At 44.8% G+C, this 26,617-nt stretch overlaps 1 protein-coding gene and 1 pseudogene across 1 annotated transcript in view; both read left to right on the forward strand.

Annotated features, from left to right (window-relative positions):
* Positions 1-1,069: 1,069 nt before the first annotated feature.
* On the forward strand, positions 1,070-14,864 carry LOC112075552 (ubiquitin-conjugating enzyme E2 D2-like; annotated as a pseudogene).
* A 105-nt stretch (positions 14,865-14,969) lies between these two features.
* Positions 14,970-26,617, forward strand: part of manba (mannosidase, beta A, lysosomal) — a 21,890-nt gene continuing 10,242 nt past the window's right edge. The window contains exons 1-5 of the mRNA XM_070440957.1: positions 14,970-16,690; positions 20,785-20,878; positions 21,598-21,703; positions 22,046-22,219; positions 24,339-24,464. Of these exons, the coding sequence (XP_070297058.1) occupies positions 21,617-21,703; positions 22,046-22,219; positions 24,339-24,464 (387 nt within the window). The 5' untranslated portion in view covers positions 14,970-16,690; positions 20,785-20,878; positions 21,598-21,616. The remainder of the gene's footprint in view (positions 16,691-20,784; positions 20,879-21,597; positions 21,704-22,045; positions 22,220-24,338; positions 24,465-26,617) is intronic.

Here is a 26,617-nt window from a genome sequence, read left to right on the forward strand (position 1 = left end):
GCGAAGCTACGTTCCCAAAGGGATAAGAGATTGGCTGCTGACCTGGGCACACACAGCTGTCGTTGCTGGACATCCAGGTATTTCTCACACCGTCCACTCCATCGTTGAGAAGTATTGCTGGCCCATCTTGATGCAGGATGTCACTCGATATGTCAACTCCTGTTCCATTGGTACTCAAACCAAGTCCGCCCGGACTGCTCCAGCAGGGAAGCTCCTGCCGCTTCCCGTGCCTCAGCAACGTTGGTCACATCTATCCATTGACTTTGTAACCGATATCCCCCCCCCCNTCTGATTGATAGATTTTCCAAGTCATGTCGAATCCCTCTTCCTGGTCTCCCCACTGCTCTCCAGGTTGCTGAGGCACTCTTCCAGCAGGTCTTACGGCATTATGGCCTTCCGGAGGACATTGTGTCCAACCGTGGCCCCCAAATCACATCACGAGTTTAGAGGGGCTTCTTAGAGAAGCTCGGGGTCACAGTCAGCCTCACTTCTGGGTATTGGCCTCAGTCCAACGGGCAGGTGGAGAGGATGAACTAGGAGCTGGGGAGGTTCCTGAGGAGTCATTGTCAGGATCGGCAGGGTGAGTGGGAATGATTCCTTCCCTGGGCAGAGTACGCCCAGAACTCCCTACGTCACTCCTCCACTGGGTTGACCCCTTTCCAGTGTGTTTTGGGTTTCCAGCTGTTTTATGAAACACAACATTGAACAGTGGCTCCTGTTGTCCTACTGCTGAGATGTTTGACTACGTATTATTTTTTGCATATAAATTATATCATGAGACTGTGTGTGTGTGTATTTATTATAACTATGTGTTACCTAATACATAAATAGGTAACCACATTTGCATCGCTTGCTGTTTAGGGTTTTAGGCTGGGTTTATGTAAAGCACGTTGTGACATCTGCTGATGTAAAAAGGGCTTTATAAATACATTTGATTGAAATTAGGTTCATATTAGTGGGGTATTATATATGATGGTCAAAAAGGTTTGTGTGAAATTCAACAATCTTGTTTGTTTTTACTGCACAGGGGTTGGGGCGGAGTGATCCACAGGACCGCCCATTCTGAATGCATAGCTAGCCAGCGGTTAGCTCCCTGTCATGCTACTTGTTATCGGGACGGAGAGGACATCTTGTTGATAACATTTTGCGGAAGAACAGTTATTTATACAAGCTACGAAGGAATATATAGGTTAATGACGATAAAGACGTGGTCGTCCGTATTGACTTATTTAAAGTGAAGATTAGATAGCTAGCTATTTGTAAAGGAATTGTTTGTTTTTTCGACGCCGCGGCATACGCACAGCCGCACGTTAGCCATCTAGCTAACGTTAGCATAGCTAGCTATATCAGGGTCGACGCTTAACGTTAGTTAACATTGAATTTGTCTGTCCAGCTAGCTAGCTAGCTACCCTGTTATACCGTGTCAGTTGCCCAGTTGGGCAAACTCGGTGAAGATTCGCATTGCAAAATTGATTGCAATTCTCTCGGAGCGAGGATGGCGCTGAAAAGGATCCACAAGGTAACTAACTAGGTAGCAAGTTAGCCACATTTTTGTTAGCTCGATTGTTGATGTACGTCGTTAGCTGGTTAGTTAACGTTTAATTGTGGCTAAAGTTGGCTAGCTAGCAATCTAGCTAACGCCCGTCCCATATCCAAATACTATTTTCATCTGTGCCATCGGTTTGTTGACACTAGACTGGCTAGCTCGTTAGGTAGTATCTAGCTACCTAGATAACTAGCTAGTACTATTATTACTAGTTATTTGGGTGTCAAACTATTGATTTCAGCACCCAAAGAATAGCCCGTAATTATACATTACGATCGTGTGTAATTGGCTGCGATCCTTTGGGTGCTGAAACAAGTTAGTTTTAGATACAATCTAGCTAACGTTGGTTAAGGGACGTCGGAGTGCCAGCTCGCCCACTAGTCGCCACTCAACTCCATCGTAAATCGTATCAGTTTGATCGGCTATCTCAAAGCGAAACACTCCGCTAACTTCTGATACAAGGCCTGTCTGATAAAAAAAAAAAAAAAATCTGAGGCAACATTGATGCTACTTGGCTAGTGAAATTCAATTTCAGTCATCATTGTTGTGCTGCCAGCTAGCTAGATGTTAGCTGAACGATAGATAGCCATCTCACCAGACCTAGCTAAAAGTTACCGGTAACGTATGCTAACGAAACGTTAGCTAGCAAAATGTACATGTAAGATGAGACTGGGTAGCTAGCTAGGTGGATAAAACGTTAGCTAAGAAGATCACTAACAATGTAACTGAATATAAATGTGTGTATCTAATTATTGTACTCTATCTGAACCTGCTCCTCTATAAGCCACTAGCCAGCAACACCTCAGCCATTTTGATGAAGTTGGGCCATTGATATCCAATGGAGAGGCCCCGGGGGGGGCATATGAATACAGTCATCACTGGTTAACACTCACTTGTTACACATCAGCAGGTGTAGTTAACGGTTCATATTTGATAAACGCCATTTTAAAAGGGCTCAAATGAAGCTACATAAATACAACATAGGTAATGCCACTCAAATCTCGTGATCCGCGGTTGTTTGGAAGTACTGCCAAATTCTCTAAAACAGCGTTGGATGCGGTGGTAGAGAAATTTACATGAAATTATCCGGCAACAGCTCTGGTGGACATTTCTGGAGCCAGCATGCCAATTGTAGGCTCCCTCAACTTGAATGGTCTGTAGCATTGTGTGCATTTTATTGTCCCCAGCTGCAAAGAGCTGCAGTTAGTTCCAGAATGGGAGACAAGGAATGTTAGTCCCGAGTATTCCCAAAACTAAATGCATTGTATTTAGGACTAAACCCTAAACCTCAACTAAATCTTGTTATGAATCATGTGGAAATTGAGCAAGTTGAGGTGACTAAACTGCTTGGAGTAACCCAGGTTTGTAAACTGTCATGGTCAAAACATATTGATACAACAGTAGCTAAGATGGGGAGAAGTCTGTCCATAATAAAGCGCTGCTCTGCCTTCTTAACAACACTATCAACAAGGCAGGTCCTACAGGCCCTAGTTGTGTCGCACCTAGACTTCTGTTCAGTCGTGTGGTCAGGTGCCACAAAGAGGGACTTAAGAAAATTGCAATTGCCTCAGGAGAGCACAGCTGGCCCTTAAAAGTACACAGAGAGCTAACATTAATGATATGCATGTAAATCTCGCATGGCTCAAAGTAGAAAAGAGATTGCTGTCATCACTACTTTTGTTTTTTGTAAGAAGTGTTGACAAGCTGAATGCACAGAGCTGTCTGTGTTTAAAATACTAGCACACAGCTCAGACACCCATGCATACCCCACAAGACATGCCACCAGAGATCTCTTCACAGTCCCCATGTACAGAACAGACTATGGGAGGCTCACAGTACTACATAGAGCCATGACTACATGGAACTCTATTCCACATCAAAATATATATCAAAAAACTGGTATAAATGCACCTTATGGAACATCGGTGACTGTGAAGAGACACACACACACAGGTACAGACATAGGCATATATTGTATTATTGTTGTATGGTGGTATTAAAAATGTTGTATTGTAGATATGTAGTGGTGTAATGTACTGTTTTATCTGTTGTTTTATGAGTAATGTAAGTGTCTTATTAATATGCCTTGCAGGAACTAATGGGGATCCATAATAAACCCCAGGAAGTGTAGCTGCTGCCTTGGCAGGAACTAATGGGGATCCATAATAAATGCAAAGTGTCATGCTGAAACAGGAAACGGCCTTCCCCAAACTGTTCCCACAAAGTAGTCTAGGATATCATTGCATGCTGTAGCGTTAAGATGTCTCTTCATTGTAACTAAAGGGTCTAGCCCGAACCATGGAAAAACAGCCCCAGACCATTATTCCTCCTCCACCAATCTTTAGTTGACACTATGCATTCGGGCAGGTAGCGTTCTCCTGGCTTCTGCCAAACTCAGATTCGTCCTTTGGACTGCCAGATGGTGAAGTGTGATTCATCACTCCAGAGAATTCGTTTCCACTGCTCCAGAGTCCAATGGCAGCAAGCTTTACACCACTTTCAACAGTGTATGTACAGCAATAGTTGACTAGGATGGCCTTGACTACAGTATGTAAACATTATTATTGGATCGAATCCCCGAACGGACATGGTAATAATCAGTCGTTCTAGGCCGTCATTGTAAATAAGAATTTGTTCTTAACTGACTTGCCTAGTTAAATAAAGGTAATTTTTTTATTTATTAACAGGCCTGTCCCCAACTAAAACATTTTGGTAGACCAATGACCAACGTTCTTTAGAACAATTGATTGGTCAAAATGTTCTATAATGTATTTTTCCGTATATAGGCGCATCCTATGTGTTTTAATCAACTATATGCACTGAGGTTGTCTGATGCTTTAAGCACACGGTTTGATTAAGACACAAATGACTAGAGGCAGTCTGAACGCAATTGATTTGATTGGGCCTGTGGGTCTGGCTCAGACTTGCTGCGCCATGTTAACAATGACTGCTTGTGACTAGCACCCATTGTCTCTCTCTCTCTCTCCCTGCTGCAGCGACCACCACATAAACACTTGATGTTATCGCACTGTCCGTGTTGCTGAAGCTGCAACACAACTTTTCAGTCAGAAATGGCTGTAATTGTCGTCCTGAAATCCCTCATTTGTTTAGGGGAAAAAACATTCCCTCAACCCTGACTCTCTTCACGTGAAACGTATGCGTCACATGCCCGTGATCAATAGGGCCTGACCTATAGCCTATCATATTCACATCAATACTTTTGTTATAACAAACTCTGAACATCGTTAAATAAAATCCACATTTTGTTACCGTACAGCCTTATTCTAAAATTGATTGTGTCGAGGCACAGATCTGGGGAAGGCACAGTCTGACAAATTGTCAGGCGGCTCTCTCTGCTACCGCGGTACTGGAACTCCAAGTCTAGGTCCTGCTGCTACTCGCTGTTTATTATCTATACATGGTCACCTGGTCACCTGTACCTACATGTACAAATTGGCTCGACTAACCTGTTCCCCCGCACATTGACTCTGTGTCGTACACCCTGTATATAGCCTCCACATTGACTCTGTACCGTAACACCCTGTATATAGCCTCCACATTGACTCTGTACCGTAACACCCTGTATATAGCCTCCACCTTAACTCTGTACCGTAACACCCTGTAGGCAGGGACTGGGAGAATAGGCAGGATTTGAGGGAAAGATGAACGGAGCAAAGTACTGAGAGATCCTTGATGATAACCTGATCAGGACTTCAGACTGTGGTGAAGGTTCACCTTCCAACAGGACAATGACCCTAAGAACACAGCCAGGACAATGCAGGAGTGTCTCTGAAGTCTCTGAATGTCCTTGACTGGCCCAGCCAGAGCCTGGACTTGAACCTGGTCGAACATCTCTGGAGAGACCTGAAAATAGCTGTGCAGCGACACTCCCCATCCAACCTGATAGAACTWGAGTGGATCTGCAGAGAAAAATGGGAGGAACTCTCCAAATACAGGTGTGCCAAACTTGTAGCGTCAAACCCAAGAAGACTCGAGGCTGTAATCACTATTTATAAAATTGTGCAATTTTCAAAAACCCTGTTTTTGCTTTGTCACTATGCGCTATTGTGTGTATATTGATGAGGCAGGAAAAAAACAATTTAAACCATTTTAGAAATAAGGCTGTAACGTAACAGAATGTGGCAAAAGGTAAACGGGTCTGAATAGTTTCCAAATGCACTGTATATATGGATGATTTATAAAGCCAGGCACATTTAACAGGCAGGCTATTGATTTATAGAGTTCATTCATTTGGTGTCCTCTCTCCTCAGTTTTCTTAGACGGTTAAGGAAAAGTCTGTTTTCTCATTTGCTAATTCTGCTGCTGCCTCCACCGCATTGTTGTCAACAGTCAATATGGTGGTTAGCTTTGCTAACCCTCGACCCGGGCTATACAACATCCTTAATGGCACCCTCTTTCACCTTTTTATAGTGCACCACTTGTGAGCAGGGCCCGTGGGTCCGTTTTCTGTAGTGTGAACAGTACAACAACTTTCCATCAGTGGTCATGGTAGAGGTCATGTTATGCTTTACCTCATTGTTTCGGTGGTGTTGAATGTCCGTCTGACTGGTTCTTGGAGAAATGGCATCTTCCTTTCACCAGAACACACAGTTGGGTTGTGTTCACTATGCATCAAACGGAAGAAAACAAACAGCAACGGGGAGGGACTTCCTGAACTTTTAAATACCAAACATTTGTTTTCCTTTGCCAAACCTTTTTTGCTACTGAGGATGCCCCCGGTGTAGGTTACTTTGGGCTGATAGCCTGTCACTGGGATTATAGGCTGTCATTCGTTCTTCTTTGTTCTCAGACTGGAGCACACCGTGTTGCTTTCATCATTCAAAATGTCTGCCTCTGGTTTAGAGCTAATTGTTCCTCGTCTCTCTTGTTGCATTGCAGGAGCTGAATGATCTGGCTCGTGATCCTCCAGCACAGTGCTCAGCAGGACCAGTGGGAGATGACAGTAGGTGTCTTTTGACTTTATTTTTATGGAACTGTTGAAGGCAGTTACTCTTAATCTTGGTACTGGAGAACCAAAGGGCTGAATATTTTAGTTTTTGCCCGAGCGCTAATACACCTGATCAAATGTGCCTTAAGAAACACTGGTTAAAGATTATAATGACCCTTAATGTGCACTAACTCTCCTCCTCTCCCTCCTCCTCCCCTCTCTCCCTCCTCTCTCCCTCCTCTCTCCCTCCTCTCTCCCTCCTCCTCTCCCTCCTCCTCTCCCTCCTCCTCTCCCTCCTCCTCCTCTCCCTCCTCCTCTCTCTCTCTCTCCCCTTCCGCCTCTCTCTCTCTCCCTCCTCCCTCCCTCCCTCCTCTTCCTCTCCCCTCTCTCCCCCTCCTCTCCCCTCTCTCCCTCCTCCTCTCTCCCCTCCTCCTCCTCTCCCCTCCCTCCTCCTCTCCCTCTCCTCTCTCTCTCTCCCCCCTCCTCCCCTCCCTCCTCCTCTCCGTCCGTCAGTGTTTTCACTGGCAAGCCACCATCATGGGTCCTGTGAGTAATTCTATCATCTTGAATTGCTGTTTTGATTAAATGTATTACATTTTCTGGAAGTGAAGGCAGTTGGAAGGGAAATGTTGATCAGTGGTTATTGCAGATGGGACTGTAACGTGATTCTCTTCCTCTCCTTTCAGAATGACAGTCCATATCAGGGGGGCGTCTTCTTCTTGACTATTCATTCCCTACAGACTATCCTTTCAAACCCCCTAAGGTAAGGGGTCACTTCACATAGGTTAGGAAAGGGGGTCGTTCCTAAATCCCTGTCAGTGGTTACACTTATGGACATTTGTATTGTTCTAGACTGCAGCCTGATGATGGGGCATGTAGTTAATGTTGTGTGGTAGGAGGGGTGATTTACTAGTTAATTGGTGTGGTAGGAGGGGTGATTTACTAGTTAATGTGGTGTGGTAGGAGGGGTGATTTACTAGTTAATGTGGTGTGGTAGGAGGGGTGATTTACTAGTTAATGTGGTGTGGTAGGAGGGTGATTTACTAGTTAATGTGTGTGGTAGGAGGGGTGATTTACTAGTTAATGTGGTGTGGTAGGAGGGGTGATTTACTAGTTAATGTTTGTGTGTAGAGGGGTGATTTACTAGTTAATGTGGTGTGGTAGGAGGGGTGATTTACTAGTTAATGTGGTGTGGTAGGAGGGGTGATTTACTAGTTAATGTTGGTGTGGTAGGAGGGGTGATTTACTAGTTAATGTGTGTGGTAGGAGGGGTGATTTACTAGTAATGTTGTGTGGTAGGAGGGGTGATTTACTAGTTAATGTGGTGTGGTAGGAGGGGTGATTTACTAGTTAATGTGGTGTGGTAGGAGGGGTGATTTACTAGTTAATGTTGTGTGGTAGGAGGGGTGATTTACTAGTTAAGTTGTGTGAGGAGGGGTGATTTACTAGTTAATGTTGTGTGGTAGGAGGGGTGATTTACTAGTTAATGTTGTGTTGGTAGGAGGGGTGATTTACTAGTAATGTTGTGTGGGGTATTTACTTTATTGTTGTAGGAGGGGTGATTTACTAGTTAATGTGGTGTGGTAGGAGGGGTGATTTACTAGTTAATGTTGTGTGGTAGGAGGGTGATTTACTAGTTAATGTTGTGTGGTAGGAGGGTGATTTACTAGTTAATGTGGTGTGGTAGGAGGGGTGATTTACTAGTTAATGGTTGTGGTAGGAGGGGTGATTTACTAGTTAATTGGTGTTAGAGGGGTGATTTACTAGTTAATGTGGTGTGGTAGGAGGGGTGATTACTATTAATGTGGTGTGGTAGGAGGGTGATTTACTAGTTAATGTGGTGTGGTAGGAGGGGTGATTTACTAGTTAATGTGGTGTGGTAGGAGGGGTGATTTACTAGTAATGTGGTGTGGTAGGAGGGTGATTTACTAGTTTAATGTGGTGTGGTAGGAGGGGTGATTTACTAGTTAATGTGGTGTGGTAAGGAGGGGTGATTTACTAGTTAATGTGTGTGGAGGAGGGGTGATTTACTAGTTAATGTGGTGTGGTAGGAGGGGTGATTTACTAGTTAATGTGGTGTGGTAGGAGGGGTGATTTACTAGTTAATTGTGTGTAGGGAGGGGTGATTTACTAGTTAATTGGTGTGGTAGGAGGGGTGATTTACTAGTTAATGTGGTTGTAGGAGGGGTGATTTACTAGTTAATGTGGTGTGTGTAGGAGGGTGATTTACTAGTATGTGTGTGGTAGGAGGGGTGATTTACTAGTTAATGTGTGTGTGGTAGGAGGGGTGATTTACTAGTTAATGTGGTGTGGTAGGAGGGGTGATTTACTATTAATGTGTGTGGTAGGAGGGTGATTTTACTAGTTAATTGTGTGTGGTAGGAGGGTGATTTTACTAGTTATTGTGGTGGTAGGAGGGGTGATTTACTAGTTAAGGTTGTGTTTAGGAGAGGGTGATTTACTAGTTAATTTGTGGTGTGGTAGAGGGTGATTACTAGTTAATGTGGTGTGGTAGGAGGGGTGTATTTACTAGTTAATGTGGTGTGGTAGGAGGGTGATTTACTAGTTAATGTGGTGTGGTAGAGGGTGATTTACTAGTTAATGTGGTGGGAGGAGGGGTGATTTACTAGTTAATGGGTGTGGTAGGAGGGTGATTTACTAGTTAGTTGGTGTGGTAGGAGGGGTGATTTACTAGTTAATGTTGTGTGGTTAGGAGGGGTGATTTACTAGTTATGTGGATGTGGTAGGAGGGGTGGATTTACTAGTTAATGTTTGGTAGGAGGTGATTTACTAGTTAATGTGGTGTGTAGGAGGGGTGATTTACTAGTTAATGTGGTGTGTAGGAGGGTGATTTACTAGAATGTTGAGTGGTAGGAGGGGTGATTTACTAGTTAATGTTGTGTGGTAGAGGGGTGATTACTAGTGTAATGTGTGTGTAGGAGGGGTGATTTACTAGTTAATGTCTGTGTGGTGAGGAGGTGATTTACTAGTTAATGTGGTGTGGTAGGAGGGTGATTTACTAGTTAATGTGTGTGGTAGGAGGGGTGATTTACTAGTTTATGTGGTGTGGTAGGAGGGTTTGATTGTCACTAGTTAATTGTGTGTGGTAGGAGGCGGTGATTTACTAGTTAATGTGTGTGTGGTAGGAGGGGTGTTTACTAGTTAATGTGGTGTGGTAGGAGGGGTGATCTACTAGTTAATGTTGGTTGGTAGGAGGGGTGAGTATTACTAGTTAATGTGGTGTTGGTAGGAGGGTGATTTACTAGTTAATTGTGGTGTGGTAGGAGGGGTGATTTACTAGTTAATGTGGTTAAGGGTGATGTACTAGTTAATGTGGTGGTAGGAGGGTGATTTACTAGTTAATGTGGTGTGGTAGGAGGGTGATTTACTAGTTAATGTGGTGTGGTAGGAGGGGTGATTTACTAATAATGTGGTGTGGTAGGAGGTATTTACTAGTTAATTGGGTGGTAGGAGGGTGATTTACTAGTTAATTGGTGGTAGGAGGGGGTGATTTACCAGTTAATGTTGTGTGTAGAGGGTGATTTACTAGTAATGTTTTGTGAATTAATTTTTCTCTTTCTCCCTCGTCCCCTCTCTCTCTCTCTGTCGGTTCTCTCTCTTGTTCTCCTCTCTGTCTGTCTCTCCGTCTCTGTCTGTCTCTCTCTCTTGTCTGTCTCTCTCTCCGTCTCTCTCCTCTCTCTCTCTCTCTCTCTGTCTCTTGTTCTCCTCTCTCTCTCTCTCTCTGTCTCTCTCTGTCTGTCTCTCTCTCCGTCTCGTCTTCTCTCTCTCTCTGTCTGTCTCTCTCTCCGTCTCTCTCTCTCTCTCCTCCTCTCTCTCTCTCCTGTCTCTTGTTCTCCTCTCTCTCGTCTGTCTGTCTCTCTCTCTGTCTCTTGTTCTCCTCTCTCTCTCTCTCTCTCTCTTTCTATCCCAGTTAGCGTTTACCACAAGAATTTACCACCCCAATATTAACAGTAACGGCAGTATCTGTCTGGATATTCTGAGATCACAGTGGTCGCCGGCTTTAACTATTTCTAAAGGTGAGTTAGGACTACCTCTGTGACGGACAGATCCACTGAAGTGCATATATGGGCAGTTTACCGACACAGATTAAGCCTAGTCCCGGACTACAAAGTTATTTTCAAGAGAGATTCTGGAGATGTTTTCTACCATTTTTAATGTGCCTCTGTGTGTATGTATCATAAGGAATCAGACATTACTACGTTCACATGGCCTAGATGTCTATGTGGAGAGTCGTCTGTAGAGGGGATCCAACCCATGGCTCCTGTTCCCAGTTACACAACAGAGAAACGGGTTGTAACTCTGTTACCTGTCTTCTTCCGCAGTTCTGCTGTCCATTTGCTCCCTCTTATGTGACCCCAACCCAGACGACCCTCTAGTTACTGAGATTGCACGCATCTATATAACAGATAGTGACAAGTAAGATCTCTGTGTACGCTGCTGTCTGTTGGAGACAGACAGTCTCCACACAAAAATATGTATTTTCATCAATTTTGATCACTGGAAGTTATAAACATGTTCCTGTTTTCTTCAGTCGGGGACCGAGGGTACACACGTATCATGGGCTACAGCCGAGACAAAGCAGGATATGGCCCCGAGTTTCATATCATGCGGTAATAACTGGCCCACGCTAGCTCTCTCTCACCTAAAGCATCTAAATAATATGAACTGCTCTCCTGGTGTCTCTCCAATGAGCAGAAAATTCGGTCTGAGACATCTCTATATGCAGTGAATAATGCCCCTTGTTCCTCTCCCAATAAGAGCCAGAATAGTATTATAGTGAAATGAGCACACAAATAAAAGAATTTTCAAAAATTGACAACCCACCTGCTGTCATGCTCTCAATAGTCAAGGCTTGGATCAATGCTCGCCCGTGCCCTCCTCAAAGTCCAGGACCAGTTATTGTCCCCGTATTAATGTCTACTCTCTTTTACAAAAAGAGCAGGAAGGCCAGTTAAAGAATTGATAATGCCCTCGTGCTACTTGCTCCCTACAATGAGGGAGATAATTGCCCGCAGATCTCTGCCAGAAGCAGAGAATGCCCCAGCAACAAGAGTGTACTACTTCGCGAGAAGACTAAGAAGAATTAAGTACATCGCGCGCCGTGTCTCGCATAGCAGAAATAGATATAGGCCAAGTGAAGATGGATAAGTAGGAACACCCGTGTCTCTCAAAGCAGGATAATGCCCCGTGTCTCTCTCAAAGCAGGATAATGCCCCGTGTCTCTCTCTCAGCGGAATAATGCCCCGTGTCTCTCTCTCAGCGGAATAATGCCCCGTGTCTGTGGAGAGGAGGTTATTGTGTGGTGGTCTATGTTTATGGCAGCATGTAGTCCTCGCTCAGGGCTGGTCTTCAGCCAACAACTGTCTACCACCGTCCTTGTAAGGCTTTACTTTGGTTGTGTGGACAAGTTTTTTTTTCTGTAAACTATAATCTTTTGGGGATTGAGTATGGATATTGGTGAATGTGTTTGTCTGTGCTTATTGTTCAGGCAGTGATTTTAATTTGAGAAGAAAATTGACCTTAAAAGTTCAGATGTTTGTGATATGCATTTTGAGTGTGGTGTTGATCGTCATCAGGGCCTGTATCCTTAAATCGTCTGACTAAAAGTGCTGATCTAGGATCAGTTTGGTCTTTCAGATCATAATTGATGAGATGATATGGACAGGTGGGTTCCTGATCCTAGATCAGCTACTCTGAGACACTATGCGGATACAGGCCCAGATGTTACTGCTCTCTTAAATAATGCTATTCAAATCACATTGTATTTGTCACGTGCGACAAATACAGCAGGTGTAGAGACCTTACCGTGAAATGCTTACTTACAGGCCCTTAACCAACAGTGCAGTATTAAAGAGTTGAGAAAATATTTACAAAACAAACTACAGTAAAAGAATAAGATGAATAATAACCAGGATATGTACAGGTTAGTCGAGGTAATTGAGGTAATATGTACATGTAGGTAGGGGTAAAGTGACTATGCGTAGATAATAACCAGAGTAGCAACAGCGTAAAAAAGGGGGGGTCAATGAAAATAGTCTGGGTATTCTTTTGATGAGCTGTTCAGCAGTCTTACGGCTTAGGGGTAACAGAGAGAAGTCTATGATTAGGGTGGCTGGAGTCTTTGGCTGTTTTTAGAGCCTCTGACACCGCCTGGTGTAGAGGTCCTGGATGGCAGGAAGCTTGGCCCCGGTGATGTACTGGGCCGTACGCTCTACCCTCTGTAGCGGTTGGAGGCTGAGGAGTTGCCGTACCAGGCGGTGATGCAACCAGTCAAGATGCTCTCGATGGTGCAGCTGTAAAACCTTTTTGAGGATCTGAGGACCCTGGGATGATGGTGTTGATGTGAGCCATGACCAGCCTTTCAAAGCCCTTCATGGTTACAGACGTGCGTGCTACTAGGCGGTGGTCATTAAAGATAATATATATATTTAACCTTTATTTAACCTGGCCAGTCAGTTAAGAACAAATTCTTATTTACAGTGACGGTCTACCCCGGCCAAACCCGGACGACGCTGGGCCAATTGTGCACCGCCCTATGGGATTCCCAATCGCGGCCGGTTGTGATACAGCCTGGGATCGAACCAGGTTCTGTAATGATGCCTCATTTAGGCAGATTACCTTGACGCCTTGTGCGCAGGCACTATGGTGTTCTGCTTGAAACATGTAGGTATTACAGACTCGGTCAGGGATGTAGGGACGGTACCCTGGCAGACCGGGGTCCGTGGGGACGGTACCCTGGCAGACCGGGGTCCGTGGGGACGGTGCCCTGGCAGACCGGGGTCCGTAGAGACGGTACCCTGGCAGACCGGGGTCCGTAGAGACGGTACCCTGGCAGACCGGGATCCGTAGAGACGGTACCCTGGCAGACCGGGATCCGTAGGGACGGTACTCCAGTAGGTCTTTGGTCAGAAGTAGTGCAGTCGATAGGGTGCCGTTTGGGAAGCTGCATCATTTTGTTTTTGTTTGTTTCCCCTCATACAGATACAGCAGAATAGCAAGAGAATGGACGCAGAAATACGCCATGTGATGACTGGTCTCGCGGATCATCGGAAGGAGAACGTCATTGTAGCTGGAGTCAACTTCAATTGCTGGTTTTCATTATTTTGTTCATTTTTGTTATTTGAATTAGACTCATTTTGCCCCCATTTTCACTCCTTCATTCATGTGCTATTAAAAAGATGGTGTTTGTCGCTCGGACGGTCGACGTGTGTACTCGTTTCATTTAGGTGAGGGGAAAACCCCACCAAACATTTTAATGTAGGTCTTTCATGGGTTCTGATCTCTTCATGTTGAGCATGCGACAACAGTATACGGCCGTGCCGACCGGCCTCTTGGTTATCAGACTAAACCACTAGTCTGCGTTCCATCCATGTTGTTCTGAGGACGTTGGAAGACACCTGACCGAACCGGACAGACGTGTCTCTTCAGGATACGCCGACTGGTGTGTGATGTCGTTGGCTGTGTCTGAAATGGAACTCTATTCCCCTATGTTGTGCACTACTTTTAACCTGGGTTCTTCTATGGGAAGATCCCTGTGGATCCTGGTCTACCGGGGGAATATCCCTGTGGATCCTGGTCTACCGGGGGAATATCCCTGTGGATCCTGGTCTACCGGGGGAATATCCCTGTGGATCCTGGTCTACCGGGGGAATATCCCTGTGGATCCTGGTCTACCGGGGGAATATCCCTGTGGATCCTGGTCTTCTTTGGGAAGCTCCCTGTGGATTCGGGTCTACCGGGGGAATATCCCTGTGGATCCTGGTCTACCGGGGGAATATCCCTGTGGATCCTGGTCTACCGGGGGAATATCCCTGTGGATACCGGTCTACCGGGGGAATATCCCGGAGGATCCTGGTCTACCGGGGGAATATCCCTGTCGATCCCGGTCTAAAGTAGTGCATTTTTATCAAGAATTCAATGCCTGTTCAGTGGCAGCAGTGTTATGCTTTTTAATATTGTTAGCGACCCATGGCCTGAGAGAATATTTACCACCTCGTAACCAAATGTGTGAACAGACAAACAAATGCTGCGGGTATGTCAACATCCAGTCAGCAAAAAAAAATAAGAAATGTAATGTATTTTATGCATGTTATAGGAATAGGTTGGATATTATTCATATGAAGTGGATCCACGTTGCAGGGGTGGGCAAATGGGGGAGGGGAAATTATTAAATGAAACCTTTCTATCTTTGATTTTAGAAGTTAAGAGCCTATAGTTAGGTCACCTACCTAAACACTGTATTGTAGCTCTGAGACGTGACGCAGAGCGATCGGTTCAACTATCTACTGGTGCCTCTGTCTCCTTTTTTGTTGTTGATTTCCCATCAATAAAGTTAAATCATAAATACTTTCTAGGTTCTTATCACTTTTTGTTGGCTGCTGTAAATGTTCTACATACCTGTGTTTTGATCTGTTGGGTTTGTAATGTAGTGATTTAAAAGGGTAGATCCAGATTCTGTGCGATAAAGGTTCAGACCTCTTGGCAGAGGTAGAAGTGTCCTTTACATACAGGGAGGCCATGGGGAGGGGAGGGGGGGGTTAGGCAGCACTGAACAGAGAGGAAATCTGGGATGTATATTAACTGTCTTTGACTCCCTTCTCTACCCGGTTCATATCACTGTACTGAACAGAAATATACATGCAACTGTCAATTGGAATATATTCATTACGCCAATATCTGGATTTTACATGACTGGGAATACAAATATGTATCTGTTGATCACAGATACTGAATGAATCGAAAATTTGGCAACCCCTCCCTTGTGGGATTAATTGATAACCCCTCCCTTGTGGGATGAATTGGTAACCCCCTCCCTTGTGGGATTAATTGGTAACCCCCTCCCTTATGGGATTAATTGGTAACCCCTCCCTTGTTGGAATAATTGGTAACCCCCTCCCTTATGGGATTAATTGGTAACCCCCTCCCTTGTGGGATTAATTGGTTACCCCCCTCCCTTATGGGATTAATTGGTAACCCCTCCCTTGTGGGATTAATTGGTAACCCTCCCTTGTGGGATTAATTGGTAACCCCCTCCCTTGTGGGATTAATTGATTACCCCTCCCTTATGGGATTAATTGATAACCCCTCCCTTGTGGGATTAATTGGTAAACCCTCCCTTWWMGGATTWATTMGWWAKCCCCTCCCTTGTGGGATTAATTGGTAACCCCTCCCTTATGGGATTAATTGGTAACCCCTCCCTTACCTGCTCTTTAAATATTTAAAGAGCAGCAGTAACATAATAGTAGCGAGGCTATATACAGGTTGTTACGGTACAGAGTCAATGTGGAGGCTATATACAGGGTGTACCAGTACAGAGTCAATGTGGAGGCTATATACAGGGTGTTACGGTACAGAGTCAATGTCTTTGCCACAGTTATAAACTGTATGGCACAAGTCTCAAAGAAATCAAATACACTGGATATTATTGTGGCTGCGGCAGAAATGTTTTTGGGATTTATGGATTTTACATCTGAAGAGTTGCAAGGGGTACTGGTGCCGGAAGACCCCTTGAGCCTACGTAGGGATCAGATCTGTTTTTGTTTGTTTTTACAGAAACATTGTTTGATTTAGTTTAGTTTATATATGTATTTTTGGTCGTTTTTTGTGGGTATTTTGTTCCATTTTGGGAATCCATCCCGCACAGTAGGTGGCAGAATGCACGATCGCCAATATAGCATAGAAGAAGATGTTGCCACGTGATGTGCACTGGATCAGCTGATATGTATGGTCACATGATTTTTAACAACAAGGAAGAAGCCGTTTGCACTGAAGAACATACAGCGTTTTTACAACGTTTATAGTCAGTGTTTGATGTTTAACGTTCTTTCTTTCTTCATCTTTTAAGTTTTCCTTGTCTTGAATGCAGTATTACATGTTAATAAATCATTTGGTTGTTATTAAATGTTCGAAACCTGACTAGATACTTTTATCTGGCAAAAATTCCTGCAGAAGCCACAACAATGAGCGCGTTTAGAAAAAGAGGAAGCGTTCTTGTTGTCCTTTATTACGTCGGGAGTTTTCACGCACTTTTCGGATACAATGTATCCAGAGAAGAGCAGCACGATCTCAGCCTGAACAGGAAATGGACCATACAGAACTCAAATGGGTCTCTGTCGCTTCCTGCAGAGGTACCGGGATGTGTACACTCTGCTCTCCTGAAACAGGGCTTTATCAAGGTGAGAAGAGTTGTGATGTCTTCTGTCTTAAAAAAAAAATGTTTTAAGATTAACCAGGTGAGCGAGTGGATGTCGAAAGGAAAGCAGTCACTCCTCACTAAAACAATACTATCGCCATCTACTGGCCAGTTTACGTACAGCAACCACAACAAATGGTCCCTCACTAAAACCAACATGGTCGCCTTCTATTAGCCGGTTTATGGCCAAACTGTAATCTGGTGTCATCGTGAAACACAGAAGTCAGGCTCCTTTAAAAATGTAATTATTACAACTTTGAACCGACTCTTCACTTCTTCTCCTTTACTCCTTCTTCTGCGTCTCTGTTATCAAATATAATTCTTGAATTTATGTCCAAAAATTTCATATCATATATGGTATTTTTCAAATGTGACAGTATTTTATGTTTTTGAATAATACATAATTCGAAATGTACTTAATGAGTGGTGCGTGACCCTGGGGTGGCAACACATACAGCTCTGGAAAAATATGAGACCACTGCAAAATTATCAGTTTCTCTAGTTGTACTATTTATTGGTATGTGTTTGGGTAAAAGGAACTATTTTTTGTTTTATTCTATAAAATACTGACAACATTTCTCCCAAATTCCATGAATCATGCTTCACCGTCTGGCGGATGAATCTGGATTTGGCGAATGCGAGGAGAACATTTGGTGGGGGAGGAATAATGGTCTGGGGCTGTTMTTCGTGGTTCGGGCCTCTTAGTTCCAGTGAAGGGAAATCTTAACGCTACAGCATAGAATGACATTCTAGACGATTTTGTGCTTCCAACTTTGTGGCAACAGTTTGGGGAAGGCCTGTTACTGTTTCAGCATGACAATGCCCCCGTACACAATGCGAGGTCCATGCAGAAATGGTTTGTTGAGATCGATGTGGAAGAACTTGACTGGCCTGCACAGAGCCCTMACCTCAACCCCATCGAACACCTTTGGGATGAATTGGAACGCCAACTGCGAGTCAGGCCTAATCACCCAACATCAGCGCCCGACCTCACTAATGCTCTTATGCCTGAATGGTTATAGCAGCAAAGAGGAGGACCAACTCCATATTAAAGCCCATGATATTGGAATGAGATATTGGATGAGCAMGTGTCCACATACTTTTGGTCATGTTGTGTACAACTCAGACTCATCCTCTGGCTTTAAAACAGAAGTCCAAACCTTTTGCAGTGTGGTAGTTAGATGGTAAGAAACAAACACAAAATGGTCTWKAGTGCAAAAACTTAATGAAAAGCATCTGACAGAAGTAAATTCATCCAAACACAAAAATCTATTTTTTTATACATCTTGTTCTCCTGGCATTCGCCAAATCCAGTCCGTCGGACTGCCAGTTGGTGAAGCATGATTCATTCCTCCAGAGAAAGTGTTTCCACTGCTCCAGAGTCCAATGGCGGCGACCTTTACACCACTCCAGCCGACGTGTGGCATTGCGCATGGTGATCTTAGGCTTGTGTGCGGCTGCTCAGCCATGGAAACTCATTTCATGAAGCTCCCGACAAACAGTTATTGTGCTGACGTTGCTTCCAGAGGCAGTTTGGAACTCGGTAGTGAGTGTTACAACCGAGGACAGATGATTGTTATGTGCTACGCGCTTCAGCACTCGGCGGTCCCATTCTGTGAGCTTGTGTGGTCTACCACTTCGTGGCTGTGCCGTTGTTGCTCCTAGACGTTTCCACTTTACAATAACAGCACTTACAGTTGACCGGGGCAGCTCTAGCAGGGCAGGAAATTGACAAACTGACTTGTTGGAAAGGTGACATCCTATGACGGTGCTACGTTGAAAGTCACTGAGCTCTTCAGTAAGGCCATTCTACTGACACTGTTTGTCTATGGAGATTGCATGGCTGTGTACTCAATTTTATACACTTGTCAGCAACAGGTGTGGCTGAAATAGCCAAATCCACTAATTTGAAGGGGTGTCCACATACCTTTTGTGTATATATAGTATATTTCACTGTTAGTTTTACATAAATAATTGTACATTTTCAGTTAATTTTTGATTCAAAGTACTGCTGATGGGTGTAATGTTGCTTGTATGTGTTGTGTGCTGTCAGGGCCGGCGCCAGAACTAATCAGTTGGACGGGCATTTGATTTCCATGGTGGGGGGGGCCTATATTTAGTTTTAATGAGTTTTATAGTAAAACCATATTGGSCTGTAGCTACCCATACTCCAGTCACCATATTGGGGGACAGCTACCCATACTCCAGTCACCATATTGGGCTGTAGCTACCCATACTCCAGTCACCATATTGGGCTGTAGCTACCATACTCCAGTCACCATATTGGCGTAGCTACCCATACTCCAGTCACCATATTGGGCTGTAGCTACCCATACTCCAGTCACCATATTGGGCTGTAGCTACCCATACTCCAGTCACCATATTGGACTGTAGCTACCATACTCCAGTCACCATATTAGCTACAGCTACCCATACTCCAGTCACCATATTGGGCTGTAGCTACCCATACTCCAGTCACCATATTGGACTGTAGCTACCCATACTCCAGTCACCATATTGGGCTGTAGCTACCCATACTCCAGTCACCATATTGGGACAGCTACCCATACTCCAGTCACATATTGGGCTGGTAGCTACCCATACTCCAGTCACCATATTGGGCTGTAGCTACCCATACTCCAGTCACCATATTGGGACAGCTACCCATACTCCAGTCACCATATTGGGGACAGCTACCCATACTCCAGTCACCATACTGCGGCTGTAAGCTACCCATACTCCAGTCACCATACTGGGCTGTAGCTACCCATACTCCAGTCACCATACTGGGCTGTAGCTACCCATACTCCAGTCACCATATTGAGCTACAGCTACCCATACTCCAGTCACCATATTGGGCTGTAGCTACCCATACTCCAGTCACCATATGGGACTCAGCTACCCATACTCCAGTCACCATATTGGGCTGTAGCTACCCATACTTGAGTGAGCTGACTGACAAATTGCCATTATTACATGAAATGGCTGTTCTCTCTCTCGGACAGCTACCCATACTCCAGTCACCAATTGGACTACAGCTACCCATACTCCAGTCACCATATTGAGCTACGCTACCCATACGCCAGTCACCATATTGAGCTACAGCTTACCCATACTCCAGTCACCAAATTGGGCTGTAGCTACCCATACTCCAGTCACCATATTGGCTGTAGCTACCCATACTCCAGTCACCATATTGGGGACATCTACCCATACTCCAGTCACCATATTTGACTACAGCTACCCATACCCAGTCACCATATTGAGCTACAGCTACCATACTCCAGTCACCATATTGTGGGACATCTACCCATACTCCAGTCACCAATTGGACTGTAGCTACCCATACTCCAGTCACCATATTGGGCTGCAGCTACCCATACTCCAGTCACCATATTGGGGACACTACCCATACTCCAGTCACATATTGGGCTGTAGCTACCCATACTCCAGTCACCATATTGGCTGTAGCTACCCATACTCCAGTCACCATATTGGACTACACTACCCATACTCCAGTCACCATATTGGACTACAGCTACCCATACTCCAGTCACCATATTGGGCTGTAGCTACCCATACTCCAGTCACCATATTGGACTACAGCTACCCATACTCCAGTCACCATATTGACTACAGCTACCCATACTCCAGTCACCATATTGGGCTGTAGCTACCCATACTCCAGTCACCATACTGGCTGTAGCTACCCATACTTCCAGTCACCATATTGGGCTGTAAGCTTACCCATACTCCCAGTCACCATACTGGGCTGTAAGCTACCCATTCTTGAGGTGAGCTGACTGACAAATTGCCTATTTTATTACATGAAAATGCCTGGTTCTCTCTCTCCTGTCTCTCTCTCTCTCTCTCTGTCTCTCTCTCTCTCTCTCTCTCTCTCTCTCTCTCTCTTTCTCTCTCTCTCTCCTGTCTCTCTTCTCTGTGTTCTCTCTCTCTCTCTCTCTGTCTCTCTCTCTCTCCCTGTCTCTGTCTCTCTCTCTCTCTCTGTCTCTCTCTCTCCCCCTCTCCTCTCTCTCTCTCCTCTCTCTCTCTCTCTCTCTCTCTCCTCTCTCTCAGGATCTCTACTTCAGGTTCAATGATGTAGCATACAGGTGATCGCTCTTGACAACTGGACATACACCACTACATTTTCTGCCTCAAACAGAGCTAAGTACTGTTACACAGCTTACACTTCCAGCCCCATGATGTTACTGTATTCACTACTCCCAGGGGCCGGTTCCCCGGACTCAGAACCAGCCTTGTCTTTCAGGCCGGTTTCCCCGGACTCAGAACCAGCCTTGTCTTTCAGGGCCGTGCCCCGGACTCAGAACAGCCTGTCTTTCAGGCGGTCCCGACTCAGACAAGCCTTGTCTTTCAGGGCCGGTTCCCGGACTCAGAACAAGCTTGTCTTTCAGGGCCGGTTCCCCGGACTTCAGAACCAGCCTTGTCTTTCAGGGCCGGTTCCCCGGACTCAGAACCAGCCTTGTCTTTCAGGGCCGGTTCCCCGGACTCAGAACAAGCCTTGTCTTTCAGGCCGGTTCCCCGACTCAGAAACAAGCCTTGTCTTTCAGGGCCGGTTCCCCGGACTCAGAACAAGCCTTGTCTTTCAGGGCCGCGTTCCCCGGACTCAGAACAAGCCTTGTCTTTCAGGGCCGCGTTCCCCGGACTCAAACCAGCCTCTTTCAGGGCCGGTTCCCCGGACTCAGAACCAGCCTTGTCTTTCAGGGCCGGTTCCCCGGACACAGAACAAGCCTTATCTTAGACTAAAAATAACTTTCGATAGAGATTCTCCATTGAGCTGTCTTTTTAGTCTAGAACTAGGCTTAATTTTGTGTCTGGGAAGCCACCCCTCAGTTTTTCAAAGATAAACCTTCTTGTCCTCTGCTCCAGGACTAAACAGAGAGTCCAGATGGTGTTTGAAGGAGTGGACACTGTAGCGTCCATCTCTCTGAATGGAGTCGTTGTGGGAAAGACAGACAACATGTTCCGCAGATATGTATGAAAAAGTWTATTATTTACCATATGAACGCTGTTTATATTGCACATTTTGTAGTGTGATTTCAAGGTGTGTCTAATCATGTATGAAAGTTTAGTTTAATTGTCAAATCTGTTTTACCATTTACATAATATGTATGTGTAGTGATTGTTATGTTTGATCTGGCGCAAACATAACTAACATAAGCCATTTAMCAGACACTTTTATCCAAAGAGACATACAGCAAAGCGTGCATACATTATACCCAGAGGGCATCGAACCCCAAAATCCCGGCATTGCAAGCACTATGCTTTACCAACTGAGGCTGGGCCACTTGATAACATGATTTCCCCTGATGTTCAGGACTTTAGCGTAGGCCGGTTGTTGAAGGAAGAGGAGAACGTTGTGAAGGTGAGCCTCCTCTCCCCTGTCGTGTACGCCTCAGAGAGGAGTCAGGCTCACTCCTCCTACAGAGTGCCCCCTGACTGCCCTCCACCCGTCCAGAAGGGAGAATGTCACGTCAACTTTATCAGAAAGGTGAGTCGCTTGAACTCTTGGGAATTAATATCATCTTTTCAGTTAATAGTACTTATTGTGTGTTGACAGAAAACATTTAAAAAATGTAACAAACATTACATTTTTTAACAATATATATATATATTTTTACAGTTTAATCAGTTTAATTTGATCTCCATCAAATGATGTCACTCTTGAAAGCTGTAACTCTTGGCAAGAATGTATTTATTTAACCTTTATAGAGCCCCACAGTTTTGTCGTCATAATACCCATGAAACCTAGCGGTCAAACACGGAAATGGTTCCAGTAGTTTTTTCACCATACATTTTTCCCGTAGGGGATTTTAGATACACTTCAAATTAAGTGGGAAAGACAGACAACAAGTTTCAAATGTTTTAGAAACACTTTGGGGCGGCAGGTAGCCAAGTGGTTAGAGCGTTGGGCCGGTAACGTTGGGCCCCCCTTTTTCTCCCCAATTTTGTGGTATCCAATTGTTAGTAGTTACTATCTTGTCTCATCGCTACAACTCCCGTACGGACTCGGGAGAGACGAAGGTCGAAAGCCACGCGTCCTCCGAAATACAACCCAACCAAGCCGCACTGCTTCTTAACACAGCGCGCATCCAACCTGGAAGCCAGCCGCACCAATGTGTCGGAGGAAACACCGTGCACCTGGCGACCTTGGTTAGCGTGCACTGCGCCCGGACCGCCACAGGAGTCGCTGGTGCACGATGAGACAAGGATATACCTACCGGCCAAACCCTCCCTAACCCGGACGACGCTAGGCCAATTGTGCGTCGCCCCATGGACCTCCCGGTCGCGGCCGGCTGCGACAGAGCCTGGGCGCGAACCCAGAGTCTCTGGTGGCACAGCTAGCGCTTGCGATGCAGTGCCCTAGACCACTGCGCCACCCGGAGGCCTGTTTCACAGTGCCATCCGTTTGTCACCAAAGCCCCTTATACCACCCACCACTGCGACCTGTACGCTCTCGTTGGTTGGCCCTCGCTTCATACTCGTCGCCAAACCCACTGGCTACAGGTTATCTACAAGTCTCTGCTAGGTAAAACCGCCTTATCTCAGCTCACTGGTCACCACAGCAACACCCACACGTAGCACGCGCTCCAGCAGGTATATCTCTCTGGTCATCCCCAAAGCCAATTCCTACTTTGGTCGCCTTTCCTTTCCAGTTCTCTGCTGCCAATGACTGGAACAACTGCACAAAAATCACTGAGCTGGAGACTCATATCTCCTCACTAACTCAAGCACCAGCTGTCAGATCAGCTCACAGATCACTGCCCCTGTACATAGCCATCTGTAAACAGCCCATCCAACTACCTCACCCCATACTGTATTTATTTATTTATCTTGCTCCTTTGCACCCCAGTATCTCTACTTGCACATTCATCTCTGCACATCTACCATTCCAGTGTTTAATTGCTATATTGTAATTACTTCGCCACCATGGCCTATTTATTGCCTTACCTCCCTTATCTTACCTCATTTGCACTCAGTGTATATAGACTTTTTTGTTTTCTTTTTTTCACTGTTTACTGACTGTATGTTTTGTTACTCATGGTAACTCTGTGTTGTTGTTTGTGTCTCACTGCTTTGCTTTATCTTGGCCAGGTCGCAGTTGCAAATGAGAAACTTGTTCTCAACTAGCCTACCTGGTTAAATAAAGGCGAAATAAAATTAAAATAAATTAAACACGCTCCACTGGTTTCTAGTGATGTTGCTTCCGGCTCCATTTATCGGACGGACACAGATTACCATGACATCATCCAGATAATGTAGCGCCGCTCTAACAACCAAAATAGAAGGCATTTGGGAGGAGGCAAAGATCAGTGGAACCATTCTAGCCAATCAGAGGGCAGACACGCCTGTGAATAACAGGCACAACTGTTTCACTAGTTACCACAGCCACAAAGACAACTAGTCTATATCGTAGAAATTCATGTGGTTTTTCATTTAAGGTTAGGCATAAGTTTAACACTGTGGTTAAGGTTTCAAATCACCATCCAACATACAGATGCTTATGACGTTGGAGTCATGTCCTAGAAAATAACAGTCAATTATATTTGTGATCACCATTCACCCTGTTGGATAACTCTCCTGTCTGCTGGTGTCTTTCACCTCACCAGGCTCAGAGTTCCTTCAGTTGGGACGGGGACCGTCGTTCCCAACCCTGGGGCTGTGGAAGGGTGTTCGTCTGGAGGCCTTTGATGTGCTGCCGCCTCATCCATCTTCTCTACGTGTACCAGTCTATAGTATGTCTCTACTGTACCAGTCTATAGTATGTCTCCATCTCTCTACTGTACCAGTCTATAGTATGTCTCTGTCTCTCTACGTACCAGTCTATAGTATGTCTCTGTCTCTCTACTTACCAGTCTATAGTATGTCTCCATCTCTCTACTGTACCTCATAGTATGTCCTTGTCCTACGTACCAGTCTATAGTATGCTCCATCTCTCTACTGTACCAGTCTATAGTATGTCTCCGTCTCTCTACTGTACCAGCTATAGTATGTCTCCATCTCTCTACTGTACCAGTCTATAGTATGTCTCCATCTCTTTACTGTACCAGTCTATAGTATGTCTCTGTCTCCTACTGTACCAGTCTATAGTATTGTCTCCGTCTCCTACTGTACCAGTCTATAGTATGTCTCCATCTCTCTACTGTACCAGTCTATAGTATGTCTCCATCTCTCTACTGTACCAGTCTATAGTATGTCTCCATCTCTCTACTGTACCATCTATAGATGTCCATCTCTCTACTGTACCAGTCTATAGTATGTCTCCTGTCTCTTACTGTACAGTCTATAGTATGCTCCATCTCTCTACTGTACCAGTTATAGTATGTCTCCTGTCTCTCTACTGTACCAGTCTATAGTATGTCTCCATCTCTCTACGTACCAGTCTATAGTATGTCTCCATCCTCCTACTGTACCAGTCTATAGTATGTCTCCATCTCTCTACTTACCAGTCTATAGTAGTCTCTGTCTCTCTACTGTACCAGTCTATAGTATGTCTTCAACTGTACCAGTCTATAGTATGTCTCCATCTCTCTACTGTACCAGTCTATAGTATGTCTCTGTCTCTCTACTGTACCAGTCTATAGTATGTCTCTGTCTCTCTACTGTACCAGTCTATAGTATGTCTCTCTGTCTCTCTACTGTACCAGTCTATAGTATGTCTCTGTCTCTTCTACTGTACCAGTCTATAGTATGTCTCTACTGTACCAGTCTATAGTATGTCTCCGTCTCTCTACTGTACCAGTCTATAGTGTTGTCTCCATCTCTCTACTGTACCAGTCTATAGTATGCTTCTACTGTACCAGTCTATAGTATGTCTCCATCTCTCTACTGTACCAGTCTATAGTATGTCTCCATTCTCTCTACTGTACCAGTCCTATAGTATGTCTTCTGTACCAGTCTATAGTATGTCTCCATCTCTCTACTGTACCAGTCTATAGTATGTCTCCACTCTCTACTGTACCAGTCTTATAGTATGTCTCATCTCTCTACTGTACCAGTCTATTAGTATGTCTCATTCTCTCTACTGTACCAGTCTATAGTATGTCTCCATCTCTCTACTGTACCAGCTATAGTATGTCTCTACTGTACCAGTCTATAGTATGTCTCCATCTCTCTACTGTACCAGTCTATAGTATGTCTCCATCTCTCTTTACTGTACCAGTCTTATAGTATGTCGTCTAACTGTACCAGTCTATAGTATGGTCTCCATCTCTCTACTGTACCAGTCTATAGTATGTCTCCGTCTCTCTACTGTACCAGTCTATAGTATGTCTCTGTCTCTCACTGTACCAGTCTATAGTAGTCTCCATCTCTCTTACTGTACCAGTCTATAGTATGTCTCCATCTCTCTACTGTACCAGTCTAGTATGTCTCCATCTCTCTACTGTAACCAGTCTATAGTATGTCTCTACTGTACCAGTCTATAGTATGTCTCTGTCTATCTACTGTACCAGTCTATAGTATTCTCTACTTACCAGTCTATAGTATGCTCACTCTCTACGTACCAGTCTATAGTATCTCTCTACTGTACCAGTCTATAGTATGTCTCTGTCCTCTCACTGTACCAGTCTATAGTATGCTCCATCTCTTACTGTACCAGTCTATAGTATGTCTCTACTGTACCAGTCTATGTGTCTCGTCCTCTACTGTACCAGTCTATAGTATGTCTCTGTCTCTCTACTGTACCAGTTCTATAGTATGTCTCCATCTCTCTACTGTACCAGTCTATAGTATATCTCTACTGTACCAGTCTATAGTATGTCTCTGTCTCTATACTGTACCAGTCTATAGTATGTCTCTACTGTACCAGTCTATAGTATGTCTCCATCTCTCTACTGTACCAGTCTATAGTATCTCTCTACTGTACCAGTCTATAGTATGTCCTCTG

The sequence above is a fragment of the Salvelinus sp. IW2-2015 genome, unplaced genomic scaffold, assembly GCF_002910315.2.
Source record: "Salvelinus sp. IW2-2015 unplaced genomic scaffold, ASM291031v2 Un_scaffold3235, whole genome shotgun sequence".
NCBI lineage: Eukaryota > Metazoa > Chordata > Actinopteri > Salmoniformes > Salmonidae > Salvelinus > Salvelinus sp. IW2-2015.